Below are 14,768 nucleotides of genomic sequence, written 5' to 3' on the forward strand. Positions count from 1 at the left end.
GGTTACTCCTGGCTATGTGCTCAGAAGTCGCTCCTGGCTTGGGGGACCATATGGGACGCCGGGGGATCGAACTGCGGTCCGTCCTAGGCTAGCGCAGGCAAGGCAGGCACCTTACCTTTAGCGCCACCGCCCGGCCCCAAAAGAGAACCTTTTTTTTTTTTTTTTTTTTGGTTTTTGGGCCACACCCTGTGATGCTCAGGGGTTACTCCTGGCTATGCGCTCAGAAGTTGCTCCTGGCTTCTTGGGGGACCATATGGGACGCCGGGGGATCGAACTGCGGTCCATCCTAGGCTAGAGCAGGCAAGGCAGGCACCTTACCTCCAGCGCCACCGCCCGGCCCCTGTGTTCTGCAACTCTTAATAAAACTATGAGTCTAGTAATAGTACTCTGTAATCTGAGACAAAGCAAGCAAACCACCCAAGAATTTTGTTATGTATTACACTGACAAATTTTATTTAAACAGAAAGGTATCAAGTCAATAAGAATTAAAAAGGGTTAAGAAAAACTTAATTCTGTCTACAATGAAATGAAGAGACTGCTCACTTAAATCTTATTAGAAACTGTTTAGCCCCAGTTCATTCACACTTGTGTTCTGGAGAGGGTTCACGTGAACAGGTAATTTTCTGCAAAAACACTTCAACTCCAAGGCTGGTATAGATAGGATCAAGCAGTAGTTTTGAAACAGGAAGTAAAATTTTTTTCTTCTGATGTTTAAAACAAGTGTAAAAGGCATTGTAAAATATTCTCAACTTTGAAGGTCAACCATTAATATAGGGCCAGTATTCAGTGTAATACTTTATTCCCTACTATATTCATAAAACAAGAGGCAGGAAAATACTTTAAAGAAAAAAAATACAAACTGTGGTACTATCTATCATTATTTTACATAATATAAACAAAAATCACTAATGGGCCTATATGCTTGGTTTTGCAGCAACTACAAGCACAGAACCTGGGAACCCTGGGCTGAGGGGAAAAATGGGGGAGTGGCGGTGACACCCCAGAACACTCGGTAGCATGCATCCGCCAAGGTCTCGATGTGCTTGTGGCTAATAGCCCCCACCTCTTCCTTGTCCAAAATAACCCCCACCAAAACCTCCACCTCGTGGGAACCCTCCAGCCCCTCGGAAGCCTCCCATTCCCCCCCGGAAGTCCCCTCCTGCACCTCCCCGGAAGTCCCCTCCTGCACCCCCTCTGAAGTCCCCTCCTGCACCCCCCCGGAAGCCCCCACGCATGGGGCCCCGGAAGCCCCCGCCACCCCCATAGCCACCCATGTAGTTGTTGGAGCCACCATAGCTGCCGCCAAAACCGCCACCCCCACCACCACCCCCATAGCCCCTGCCCATGCCGTAGCCTCCAGAGCCATAGCCTCCAGAGCCGTAGCCTCCAGAGCCGTAGCCTCCAGAGCCATAGCCTCCACCTCCCCGACGATAGCTGCTCCCGTAGCCGCCACCGTTGTCATAGCGTGCCATCTTGGGGGGCCGGGGCCCATCTCCGTACCTGGGGAGATTTACACAGTAAGCACCGTATGGAAATCTTGCTCCCCATTCTCCCACTGGAGCAAGAGATTCTGCCCTCCAGCTTCCTGCCTGTGCCCATTCCCCAGTATTTTTTAACTTGCTGACTCATTTCTGAACAATGGTCTTAGCTTACACTTCAGTGTTCTCTGCAGCAAACAAAAGATTGGGGGGTGGCACAAGCAAATGGGCAACAGAACACTCCAGTAACTCAGGTCTTCTGGACAAGAGTCCAAGTGTTTAGGACCTGCTGGCGCAGTTGCCCGGAAACTGCTACCCATCCCCATTTCAGTCTTATTCGGGGCTGCCTCCTCTCCGACTAACTCACCTACTCCCTCCCTCCCTCTGAACCCTACTTGCAGCCATTTATTCAGGCCTCCAACCTGCACATACCCCCTGCAGCGTCACTCCCAAGAAACAGGTATGTGTATGGCATACACATATAAACTATAAAGTGCTGATCATTACTACATGGAGGTCAAGAGACTGTGGGTGTTTGCTGGAATATTTTGCCTTTTCTGTAGTTAAATCCCTTCCCAAGTGTGCTGGCCAGAATTGGCCTGAGCTACTGCCTTAATCCAAGGCCTCCATCAGGCCCAAGATCCTCAGTGTGCACAGGGGCCGGGGTGGCATGGAAGTCTTACCGGACACTGCCGATCATGAGATTGATGCCTGCAGCTGAGGGCCGAGAGATCTGGCGGATCATATTTAGCATCCGCTCGTTGACTGGGTCCAGCTGGCTGATGATGTCAGGCCGCTTGGTGACTTCCACCACCAGAGCCTCCATGGCGGCCCGGAGGCCTGTGATGCAGGCAGCAGCTTCATGGGAGATTTGCAACCTAATCCTAAGAGTGATGAGAAAAACACACCCTTTAAAACCAGCACCTCCTAATCGTAAGCATAGCCAGTGATGGGATAGATGCACCTCTGGCCGTGTGTCTGCCTCAGTCTGGTGCCATTCCAGTCATCGGAAGGGTTTTAAGCACATGGCCAGAGGTGCATCTATCCCATCACTGGCTATTAGGAGGTGCTGGTTTTTAAAGGGTGTGTTTTTCTCAGGAGCAGAAAGGCCTGCCACCATTGAACAAAAGACTTAGTTCTCAATGGACTCAAGATGGTCGCCATTTTCTTGGTTCTATGCTCAGAAATCACTCCTGGCAGGCTTGGGGGACCATATGGGATGCTGGGATTTGTATCACTGTCCTTCTGCATGCAAGGCAAATGCCCTACCTTATGCTCTCTCTCCACACCCCCCATTGTTTTATTAATATTTAAAATCTAAAGTCCTAGTGTTGGGTGAGGTCTTCCTCGGTAAGGTTAAGAGGCCAAGCCCCTCATTAATCCTCACCCCATGTATTAAAGCTAGTGGACACGGGCAAACCTTAAAGGCTTTTGTTCCTGCTGGCCAGCTTTTCTCAGGACAAGAACATGAAGGCATTTTAGTGTTACAAAGGACAGAAGAGCAGGAGTGAGATCCCAAGGCTAAGGGCTCCTTTGGATGTCACATGGCTCTAGACACCTGCCCACATTTTGAATGGTATATTGGTTCTCGCCCCTCTGTAAAAGCCAGTGCTCGCTTTCTTTCACACATGACATCTTATTTTGCAGGGGTAGACCCCACAACATTCTGGGAGTTTATTCCCAGCTCTACACTCAGGAATCAGTCCTGGTGGGCTTGGGGGTCCATGTGGGTGCCAGGGATGGAACCCAGATAAGTCACATGCAAAGCAAGTGCTCTCTCCCTGGCTGCTACACCACTCTGACCCCTGTGCATGGTATCTGGAACAACACCAGAAAAATCCACCACCCTACCAGTCATCCACCAACACGATCTGGCCGTCAGAGAAGACTTTCTTGGAGGCAAAGAGCAGCAGCTGCAAGGGGGTGACCAAGGTCATGCCTTTTGCAGAGATGGCCCGAGTGCGGATCTGCAGAAGGAAGGGACAGTTATTGCACCTGCGGCAATCTGGGGCTCCACAGCGATGAAGCATGTGGTGGAGACCACCAGCTGATCCAAACATGACTCACCTTTTCACCAAAGACAAAGAAAGGTGAAGGGTACTTCATGTCCTGACTGCTGAAGGGGCAGTTGACTGAGGACTTGTGGATGAGCGCATTTCGGCCCTCTGTGGTGAGGATCTTCCGCTTCTCCTTGTGGTAACACACATTTGGGTATACACCAAAGGCCAAGAGAGAGATGACGACGTCCAGGTTATTATCTGGTCCGGTGTTTGTGAATACCTGTGTCAACAGGCAGTCTTCAAAGAGGAATGGGGAAACATTAGACACTGCCTCTCTGGGATTTTGGTCACATCTCAAGACCACCATTCTGAAGTGACTTCTCTCCCTCATCAAAGTACCTTGAGAAGCCCTGACACCCAAACCAGAATTTCTTTTTACCCAGCAAGAGCCAGAAAAACTCCCAAGGGAGCAGTGACTTGCTTTGTGATGGGGCACCAGATTGTTCAAAGTTTGGATTCTATGGTGTTAGTTTGACCCTTGCGGTGCTGCAACACTCTGGTCCATGGGATGTGGGGGCAAGATTCAGACATGTGCCCCAACTCGCTGACCCATGGCCCCAGTACCACCCAGACACTACACTGGCTGCCCATCCACAGTGCCCCTGAGCACCAGCACCTCCTTCAACAAAGTTAAATTAGGGACTATGGGAATAATACAGGGACGAAAGTGTTTGCTTTACTTGTGACAGGCTGTTTCTCCTGATCTCCTTCCCATATGAGCATTGCTAGAGTGACCCCAACCGAGAGCCAGAGGGGCGCAGGCCTGTACTGTTGGTTATGGCCCAACAAAGGCTGTCTAAACCCCATTAATAACCAAGAAACCACCAGAGTGCAGAGGAAGCTCAAGCATGGTACCTTCAGGGAAGCCTGAATTAATGAGGATCTCCTTGAGCTGGACCTTGGCCTCCCAGGTCATCCTCAGAGTGGCCATGTTGAGCCTCTTGTGCTCGCAGAAGCGTATCTCTGCTTCTTCACCTCCCATTCTGAAACACACACAGCAGCTGAAGATCACCGCCTTTGTCCCCAGCAATGCCTCCCCTTCATTCACAGCAGCCCTCTTCTCTTCCCTTCACCTCCTCTCCCGCCATACCGAGCATCATCCCAAGCTTGGAACACAGAGAGCAGGGCCACATGATCAGAAAACCGGTTCCCAGCGAAGTTGCGATGGATGTAGCCGAGCCGCTTGCCCTCACTGATGAATGGCTCAGGAAAGCAGGTGGCAGCAGAGATAGTGCACACAGCATCTCCCACACTGTGAAATAGGGTAGGGGGGGCCCAGCACGTTAGACAGGGGAGTGGAAGTACACCAAAACTATCGAAACAGCCCATTTCATTAGCCCACCACTGGCTGACTTAGGAGAACCGGACAGCTGCTCTCTGCAGGAGCAGAAAAGAAATCTGGCACCCATCCTGACTAGTGGGGTGGGGGGCAGATGTGGTCACTTTTATCCCAAGATTCCAGGCCCTTTCCCCAAGTGGCCTACACTTCTCACTCTGCTCCCACAGCAGCTAATGGCTAGAGGACACAAATTTCTCCTCCCCTACACCGGAGGAGCAGCTTCTGAAGTTCTTCTACCGTTCTGCTGTGAGTGATTGAACATAGCACTTACTAAAAGATACACCCCATTATCATCATTTTGCCAAGACGGGGCTCAATGGGAAGCTTCGCCAAGATTCGGCCCAAGGGAGTCAGCTCATCATTGGCATCTAGTGCATCCAACTCTGTGGGCGCAAGGAGATGCCGGTGAGCAGATGGGGCGGGCCCGCAACCGCCCCCCCCCCCAATCTCTACTCCAGGCATGTACCTCTGAGTGTGTGCTCAGCTTCAATCACAGCATCCAAAGGCGGAGGCTCTATGGCCTTGGCTAGGAACTGGCCGATTCCTCCCAAACGGAGAAGCTTGATGCTCAAGGCAATCTCATGTAGGGGGGTTCGGAACATCTCAGGGATCATGTGTGTCTCAAGTCTAGGGAGAACAAGGGTGAAATAAAGAACTCTCCCCCACAATGTCACCAAGGCAGACCAGGCTCCTGCAGGACAACCAGGGGTCCAACACTTTCCACAAGCACCCACCAAAGACTAAGACTCTAGGCACCACAGTGAAAAGCTGAGCAAGGGAAGCCATGATTGTGATGGTGCCTTTAGCCGAGCAGTGGAGGACACAGGACAGCTCAGATGTCTGTAGGGACTATGAACACCCAACATTCCCCTCAAAATCCGCTTTTCAACATAGCCATAATTTTGTTTTGTTGATGACTCTTAACATCCTTTCACTCTACAATAATACAGGCATGTAATGATTGCATACTATGTTAAGCACAATTCTCAGTGTTTACATTATTGGCTCACGCAGTTTTCAAATGTCCCTTTGCGTTAGCCATTAAACTCTTCCTTTGTAACAAGGAAACAGGTGGTTTCTCATTTCATAGATGGGAGAAATATTGCAGCATTGTGCATTGTACAGGAATAAACAGTATTTAAATCTGTTAGACCCGCCGGCTGGAAGGGCTTCCAGATGTGTGGCCTGGGATGGAGGTGAAAGGCCTCTCCATCCCATCACCATCCAGCCCCATCCAAGGGCTGATATGCAACAAGAATCTAGATATGAAAGCCTCAAATTTAGGCTTTTTCCTATAAATATTCACAATGCAGGTTCCCATGATCCAGTTACAGTGATACCAACACTGCTGGAACAAAGTGATCAACTTCGGGGCCGGTGAGGTGGCGCTAGAGGTAAGGTGTCTGCCTTGCAAGCGCTAGCCAAGGAAGGCCACGGTTCGATCCCCTGGCATCCCATATGGTCCCCCCAAGCCAGGGGCAATTTCTAAGCATTTAGCCAGAAGTAATCCCTGAGCATCAAATGGGTGTGACCAGAAAAAAAACCCACAAAGTGATCAACTTCGACAGATAATGAACTATCTACACCACATGATAGTGAAAATTAAAACTCCCAGGGCCGGAGAGATAGCACAGCAGTTTGCCTTGCAAGCAGCCGACCCAGGACCTAAGGTGGTTTGTTCAAATCCCGGCACCCCATATGGTCCCCGGTGCCTGCCAGGAGCTATTTCTGAGCAGATAGCCAGGAGTAACCCCTAAGCACAGCCGGGTGTGACCCAAAAACAAACAAACAAACAAAAAACCAAAAAACAAAACAAAACAAAACAAAAATAACCAAAAAAAAAAATTTATAACTCCCAAGGTAAGATTCCCCATGCCTTTACATACACACATACATAAGGCAGTGGTTTAACTTCCTTATCAAGCATGTAAAGCATGGTGCTTATTTCTGAAGATCACACGACAACTGAAATCATCATATGTACTTTTTTCTTGGAGAGATGGAGGTGGGACACACCTCCAGTGTTTAGGGGGAACATGTTATTGAGGACAAAATCAGGTTGGCCAAAGCAAGTAAGTGCCTCACTCACTGCATTATCCCTAGCCCCACCCTTAACTTCTGAGGCTCAATAGCCCCATGCTCACCAGCATGATAGCAAATCCCCATTAGTCTGCCTAACAATCTCTCACATAGATTTTATGCTCAACTAAGTAAAAGGACTTAAAGGAGAAAAAAACATGCCCCTATCTCAAAAGGCCTTGAAGCTTCAATGCAAGAAACCTGGGCTTTGGGCCAGCGAGGTGGTGCTAGAGGTAAGGTGTCTGCTTTGTAAGCGCTAGCCAAGGAAGGACCGCGGTTCGATCCCCAGGCATGTCCCATATGGTCCCCCCAAGCCAGGGACAATTTCTGAGCACTTAGCCAGGAGTAACCCCTGAGCATCAGATGGGTGTGGCCCGAAAAACCAAAAAAAAGAAACTTGGGTTTTAATCAGGCTCTAGGGCAGTACTACTGTACCCTTAGGCAAAGATTTTTCTATGGTTCTATGGTGTTTTTGGGGGGAGCGGGGCCATACCCGGCAGCGCTCAGGGTTTACTCCTGGCAGGCTCCAGGGACCATATAGGATGGTGGAATTCGAACCACCATCCTTCTGCATGCAAGGCAAATGCCCTACCTCCATGCTATCTCTCCAGCCCCTGTTCTATGGTTAACCTGAGAGAAGGTACTACGAGAAGAACAAATATCAATGACAGTACGTTCTCCTCCAAGTCTGGCCAATATCCGCAATATCTGATTTCAACCTCACCTTCAATAGTCCAACAACCCAGTTTCTCTTTATACACAAAGTCAGCAGCAACAATAGCTTCTACCATGTGGGGGTAGGGGTGAGGGTGAGGAGAGAGAGGAAAGAGAAAAAATGGGTACCGGTCAAAGCGAGCACGACTGCAGAGGTGGAAGCAGAAGCCAGGGCGTACTCGGCCAGCTCGGCCTTTGCGCTGCTCCAGGTTGGTCCTGGAAGCCCACACCGTGGCATAATTGGTCATGTTGTTGTGAGCAGTGAACAGCTTCACTTTCTGCCTGCAAAACAAGAGCCTTTTGTTCACCTGGGGCAGGGCAACTGGGAGAGGTGCTGTGCAGTGAGCCAGGCAAAGGAGATAGCTGTACTAGTGCCTGACAAGCTCAGTTTGATGGAGCCCACTACTTAAGGCCAGAAGACCCCTAGCCAAGTGACCCACCCGCTGCACCTACTGTGCTCATGTTGGAACAGCCTCTTCTCTGCCAACTCCTGGGGTCTGAGTCCTCAACCAAGAGACTGCATTTACGCCTGGTGATGCTTAAAGGACCATATGGATCACCCATGGACCAAGTACGCAAGATTCCCACCTTGATCTCCCCCTCTGCCCCTGGAATTGCCTGTTTTTGGTGAGTAGCACAATGATCACTAATCTTTGCAGAGAAGCGATCAGCAGCATTGGCAAGCTAAGATGCTTTTCAACTCTTAATAAAATATTATTATTTATTCTAGGATGAAGAGGTTCCCCGACTTACTTGCAGGAGTCAATGACATAAACAACATCATTTATGGTGATGCTTGTCTCGGCAATATTTGTGGACAAAATAACCTGAAGAGCAATGATGAGTAAAACATTACAAGCTGAAAAGTATTTTCCTGTATGACTTAAGTAAACTTAAAAAGGGTTAAACAAGGTGCCCGGAGAGATAGCACAGCGGCGTTTGCCTCGCAAGCAGCCGATCCAGGACCAAAGGTGGTTGGTTCCAATCCCGGTGTCCCATATGGTCCCCCGTGCCTGCCAGGAGCTATTTCTGAGCAGACAGCCAGGAGTAACCCCTGAGCACTGCCGGATGTGGTCAAGAAAGAAAGAAAGAAAGAAAGAGAGAGAGAGAGAGAGAGAGAGAGAGAAAGAAAGGGAGGGGGGAGGGAGGGAGGGAGGAAGGAAGGAAGGAAGGAAGGAAGGAAGGAAGGAAGGAAGGAAGAAAGGAAGAAGGAAGGAAGGAAGAAAGAAAGAAAGAAAGAAAGAAAGAAAGAAAGAAAGAAAGAAAGAAAGAAAGAAAGAAAGAAAGAAAGAAAGAAAGAAAGAAAGAAAGAAAGAAAAAGGGTTAAACAAAAAGCAACACCAAAAAATCTTATATACTGCTCCCACATAAGACAGGGATACTAGAATACCCAAGAAGACACACAGAAGACTGAAATGAAACCCTTTCAAACTTCTCTTAAAGTAGCACCAATTCAGAGGAGAGCTCTGAAGGTCCCTATATTTGACTAGTGGCTCCTCTTATAATGGCACTGATTTGTTTTTACCTTGGTCACTCCATCTGGTACTGGATCAAAGACTTTGCGCTGTTCCTCCCGAGGAATCTGAGAGTGCAGAGGTAGGATCTGGTACCTGTGGCTGCCTGCAACAGGAAGGCAGGGTGAAGGACAGCTAGAAACAGCTCTGCAGGTTTGTGTGCACGGTGGTCCCTGGGCCACCCACCAGCAATTGCTCAAGGGCAGTAGTCCTTGGGGTTTGCTCTTGGTAGTGCTGGCAGACCCAAGGATACTGGGAATTGAACTGAACTCTTTCTCTCAGAGCCAAGTATGTGCTCCAGCCCTCTATTTCTCTCTAGCTTGCCAACACATGTATCAATTTACAAAATCTTGTAGTATGCTTTTGTTTTTAGATTCATGAGAACTAAGAGACCCATACCAAAATGTGAATTCATTTCTAAATGCTTCTGCATGGTATAAATCAAATTCCAGCCAGGCAGAAAAACCAACACGGCGCCAGGAACGTTAAGTGTCTCGATGTATTTAAGAAGAGCCTCGATGAGCTCAAAAGGAGTCTCTTTCTCATTCAACAGAGACATGCTCATCTTCGTTTCTGGGCCATACTCTTCACCACAGATCAGATTGCAGTTTGCCTGAGCAAAGAAACAGCAAAATATTATTAGAGCAAAATTCTTTTTGATTTGTCCTTTATTTTCAACTAATGGATATACAAAAATGCCTTTAATAATTCGACACATTCTATAGAAATTTAATGCCTCCTTACAACAGAACACAAAACATTATTAGAGCAAAATTCTTTTTGATTTGCCCTTTATTTTCAACTAATGGATATACAAAAATGCCTTTAATAACTCGACACATTCTATAGAAATTTAATGCCTCCTTACAACAGAACCTTCCACCTATTTTTTTCTGATTAGACAAATACTTCCCCCCACTGAACAATGACTAAAATCATGGAGCCAGAATAATAGAGTAAGTGTGTAGGCATTGGCTGTGCCCAGAGCTGACCCTGGTTCAATCCCATGTCCTTGAGCCCGTCAGGAGGGATCCCTAAAACAGACTAAAACTAAGCAGTTCTGCTTCTATAACCACTGGGTGTGCCTGGCTTGGCCCAGAGTTATGTCATGTAGTGCCTGTGCTTAAGGGGGCATCTATTTGCATCAGCCACTGCCATCACCCAGGCACCATAGACATTGCCTCCCTATTCCTTTGCTGTAATCCTCCCCTTCTTACTCTGTTTTGTACTCGTTGCTCCTTCACTCAAGTCATATATTTAACCCAAGCCACAGACATGGCCTCCAAGTGTCCCTGCAGACATGGATCTCCAGGAAACTTCGTTAAGACCTGTCCATCACTGTGCATGTAGCACTCAGACCTTCAGAGTGGCAAAGCTTGAACAGTGATCTTTGCCACACATGCCAACAGATAGCTTGACTCATGGTTTAAAAAGAGCTTCTGACTTATCATGAACTTTTTTTCATCATGAACTTTTTAGGGATGAAATATACTGCTTAATCCAAAGACAAACATAACTTAGTTTCTAAGCCTGCTGTGCTTTTTAGTATCCTTTGACTACAAAGCACTCCTTTCAGAAATACTAATTTTTCCCAGAATAATTTCATTCTCTAAGAAATTCACTTACATCATCTTCATCACCACCATCATCATCCTTGTCTTTCTTCTTCTTGTCTTTGGGTGGAGGAATAAAGTGGGTCATCTGAATACAGTCTTCCAGAAAGTACTCTGTGAGGACAGGGGTAGGTGAGCAATAGGCACTTTCCAAGCAAAGTTGCCCTAGCACTGGAGCTTAGACACACAGCTCACATGCCTGAGCACCCTTTAAGGGGACTGAGTGGAATTCCTGTGAAAAGTGACCCATCTCTTGGGTCTAGGATAGTAAGGGCTCTTGAACATGTTCCCCAAATGAGCATCAAATAAGCTTGTTTTACTCAGTCCCTGGAAGGAGGGCCAGTGAGAAGAAGGGAACACTCAGATCAACAGCCCTGAGATGCTTGGCTGGACTCAGCCCATTGTCTTTGTTTTTTTTTTTGTTTGTTTTTGGGCCACACCCACAAACACCTAGACAGAAAAGCCAAATTAAAAGTATAAAGAGCCACATGTGGCTCGCAAGCCGCAGGTTGCCAACCACTGACCTAGACCATGGACACTTCTTGCATCCTTAGGATTCTAAGATAAGGTATCGGTGGTTTCTATGGTACCAACTGTCCCAGCATTGACAATTAACAATGTTCCAGTAACCTTGTATCCTCCTCTCCCCCAAATTTTCTTTAAATAAGCTCACACTTCCTCCCCCTTTCTTCTGGCACTGCTGGGAAGTCCCCTGACCCAATACCACACAACCGTCACATCTTGTTCCCCATCACACTCTGCCCACATCTAAACCTTAATTTGACAGTGGCCAGGGCCCCATTATGTCGTCTTTCTGAATTCCCCACCCAAGAGTAACACAACTAATTCTCAAAATTATCCTGTAAGCTAGAGTAACACTTGTTTTGGAGCATTAAACACCACTTTCTGTTTTTTGTTTTTGGGCCACACCCGGCGATGTTCAGGGGTTACTCCTGGCTGTCTCCTCAGAAATAGCTCCTGGCAGGCACGGGGGACCATATGGGACACCGGGATTCGAACCAACCACCTTTGGTCCTGGATCAGCTGCTTGCGAGGCAAACGCCGCTCCGGGCCCTAAACACCACTTTCTACCTACATAGTATCCTTCACAGCTTTCTCACACAAGGTCAGAATTCACTTTTTTAGCCAGGCTACTAGAGCAGCTTTTCTCATCCAGGGGCCATGTGGCTTCATGTAGATCCCCAGGATATTTCAACAGGACAAGTGAAAAGCATGTCCTCTAAATAAACTATTATCAGAGACTACCTCAAAGGACGCTATGGCTCTACTTGCTATTGTAATTTGGCCTGTATTTAAAACATCTTTTAAACTATTGCTCCCAATGCCAGTGAGATGAAACCTTGTAAAAGATCCCCCACCCCAACAACGCCTACCTTGTACAGGGAAAGTCCTCCCATACACTTCAATGATGGGGCAATTGAAGAAATAGTCACGGAACATGGTGGTGTCAATAGTAGCAGACATGAGAACAATGCGAACTTCGGGGTAGGCCTGAACCACATCCCGCAGCACGACCAAGAGGAAGTCAGTCTACCAAATCAAACAAGCCAAGTACTGCATCAAGCTCGTGTGAATGAGAAACGGTACAACAAAAGTCCTAGTGTTTTCCACTATATGTGTGAAATTAAGTTTTAGTCATGGGGTGAGGTGGGGATTGGTTTGGTTGTAGTATTTGGAGTCTGGAGGACAGCAACTACAGTACCATAATAATGGATTAAAAAAAATAAATGTTGGGCCGAACGATAGCATAGCAGGTAGGGCATCTATCTGCCTTGCACACGAACGACCTAGATTAGATCCCTGGCATTCCATTATGATTCCCTGAGCTTGCCAGGAGTAACGTGAGCATACCTGCCAAAAGAATGCTATTGGATTCAAGGAAGGATAATTGCCAATTCTATTATTTATTCTATAATTCACCATAAATTCCTGAGTTTCCCACATAAAGTGACTAACTTAGGTGTTAAAACAAAAACAACACCACCACCTAAAAAGCTTCTGCAAAGGCATTTTCTATCTATTAACATTTTATAATGTGGAGAGTATATACTACATGGTTTAGAGAGACAAATAGTCCAGACATGAAAATCTTTCAGAGAAAGGAACCATTTAATGCTTTCTTTGTTTGGGACCAAACAGGCCAAAGCCAAAGATTACCATGGCCCCACCCAAGTTCTAATGTGCTCATTTTTTCGGTTTTAAACAGTAATAGTTCCCCCATCTGGCCCCCCAAAAGAACACAGTAATTTAAACTCCATGCTACTACAACTACTTCAGTCAAGGCACCACCTTGCGGTACTCACGTTAATGTCTCTCTCGTGGATTTCATCTACAATCACGTGACTGATTCCACGGATGCCTGCCTCCAATTTCCTCAAGAGCACACCTGGAAAAGAAACCGAACCAGGTTGTGGTGATTCAAATCGGAATCATGAAAATGGCACAAAGAACTCTCTTCAGATACTCAGGCTCTGGTAGCATTTTAGGGGAGAGTGAGTGTTTGTTGTGCTACTAAATACAGAAAGACAGAAATCGAGCAATCTCAGACGGTTAGTCTTTCTGAGCAACATACAGCAGGAGGTGCTGTGGATGGCACCTGCCATTCAGTTGGTGATCACTGAGCTTTCTGAATCACAGCACTCCAGCAGCCCAGAGAAAAAAGCAGAATAAGCAGTCACTGACCCACAGTGCAGAACATGATGCTGGCGTGCGGGCGGGGAAGGACGGACTCGAAACGCACACTGTAGCCACAGCTTTTCCCAGGCTCCTCTCCCCGCTCGTATGCGACTCGCTCTGCCACAGACACAGCACTAATTCTCCGGGGCTGAGAAGGGAAAGAGAAGTGACTCTCAGTGCAGTTACAGGAATCACCTTTAGGAAGTTCTAGTAAAAAAAAAAAAACCATCCATGAGACCCGAGAGATACCATGGAGGTAGAGCGTTTGCCTTTCATGCAGAAGGACAGTAATTTGAATCCTGGCATCCCATATGGTCCCCTAAGCCTGCCAGGAGCGATTTCTGAGTGTAGAGCCAGAAGTAACCCCTGAGCGCTGCTGGGTGTGACCCAAAAACCAAAACAAACATCCCTGAAGGATGCAGTAAAATTACCACTTAATTCTACAGCAGACACTGAAAAGGAAGCTTCACCATAGGCCCCAATTTCTCCTGCCTCTTGGTGCTTTATCCTCTACCTTGATGGAGGTGAGGTTGGCAAACGAACAAATAGGGAACATATACTTATTCTCTCCACTATGAACATCAACTGTGGCCCCTACCTGAGTCACAACAATATTGCATTCAGCCGCTCTGTCGCTCTGGATAAACTCGTCTAGAATGAACTGAGGCACCTGAGTGGTTTTCCCACAGCCAGTAGCACCTCGAATAATGACAACTGAATTTTGACTAATTGCTTCCAGAATTTCATTCTCAAATTTCTTCACAGGCAGTAATTCTCTCTCTTGCAAAACCTGTAGCCGGAAAAAATAAGACAACTCAGATTTCTACCAACAGCAGCAGATGCAAACATCTTTATATTTGCCATTTCTGGGTAACTTAATCCTTACCAAAAGGTTTAGTACAACAAACACATAATTTCTAATTTTTCCCCCTCAAAACACATAAACTAACCATCCCAGTGGCTTCTGTCCTACCCTATTTTCTTCCTTCTCTCCCCCAACATCCCTATATGATCTTTCCCTCTTTTTGAAGTATTATGAAAGCACTATACAGCTGTATTTCTGGGGACAGAGCGATAACACAGCAGTAGGACATTTGCCTTGCATGCAGACAACCTAGGTTCATCCACGCATCCCATATGGTTCCCCGAACCTGCCAAGTGTGCTCAGAAGCAGAGTAGGAGTAACTCCTGAGCACTGCTGGGTGTGGGCCCCTTCCAAAAACTGTATTACTTGGTTGGACTATACTGGTGACCATCAGGGGTCAGTCCTGGCA

The 14,768-nt window shown here is 47.3% G+C and overlaps 1 protein-coding gene across 1 annotated transcript in view; it reads right to left on the minus strand.

Moving 5' to 3' along the window:
* Window positions 1-782: 782 nt before the first annotated feature.
* DHX9 (DExH-box helicase 9) overlaps window positions 783-14,768 on the minus strand; it is a 30,816-nt gene continuing 16,830 nt past the window's right edge. Inside the window, exons 12-28 of the mRNA XM_049776414.1 lie at window positions 14,093-14,284; window positions 13,501-13,642; window positions 13,122-13,204; window positions 12,192-12,348; window positions 10,811-10,911; window positions 9,584-9,797; window positions 9,196-9,290; window positions 8,424-8,497; window positions 7,800-7,952; window positions 5,344-5,504; window positions 5,149-5,260; window positions 4,629-4,790; window positions 4,394-4,521; window positions 3,546-3,775; window positions 3,330-3,445; window positions 2,162-2,362; window positions 783-1,500 (exon numbers count right to left, since the gene is read on the minus strand). Coding sequence (XP_049632371.1) covers window positions 1,050-1,500; window positions 2,162-2,362; window positions 3,330-3,445; window positions 3,546-3,775; window positions 4,394-4,521; window positions 4,629-4,790; window positions 5,149-5,260; window positions 5,344-5,504; window positions 7,800-7,952; window positions 8,424-8,497; window positions 9,196-9,290; window positions 9,584-9,797; window positions 10,811-10,911; window positions 12,192-12,348; window positions 13,122-13,204; window positions 13,501-13,642; window positions 14,093-14,284 — 2,772 coding nt within the window. The 3' untranslated portion in view covers window positions 783-1,049. The remainder of the gene's footprint in view (window positions 1,501-2,161; window positions 2,363-3,329; window positions 3,446-3,545; window positions 3,776-4,393; window positions 4,522-4,628; window positions 4,791-5,148; window positions 5,261-5,343; window positions 5,505-7,799; window positions 7,953-8,423; window positions 8,498-9,195; window positions 9,291-9,583; window positions 9,798-10,810; window positions 10,912-12,191; window positions 12,349-13,121; window positions 13,205-13,500; window positions 13,643-14,092; window positions 14,285-14,768) is intronic.

The sequence above is a fragment of the Suncus etruscus genome, chromosome 7 (genome assembly GCF_024139225.1).
Source record: "Suncus etruscus isolate mSunEtr1 chromosome 7, mSunEtr1.pri.cur, whole genome shotgun sequence".
NCBI lineage: Eukaryota > Metazoa > Chordata > Mammalia > Eulipotyphla > Soricidae > Suncus > Suncus etruscus.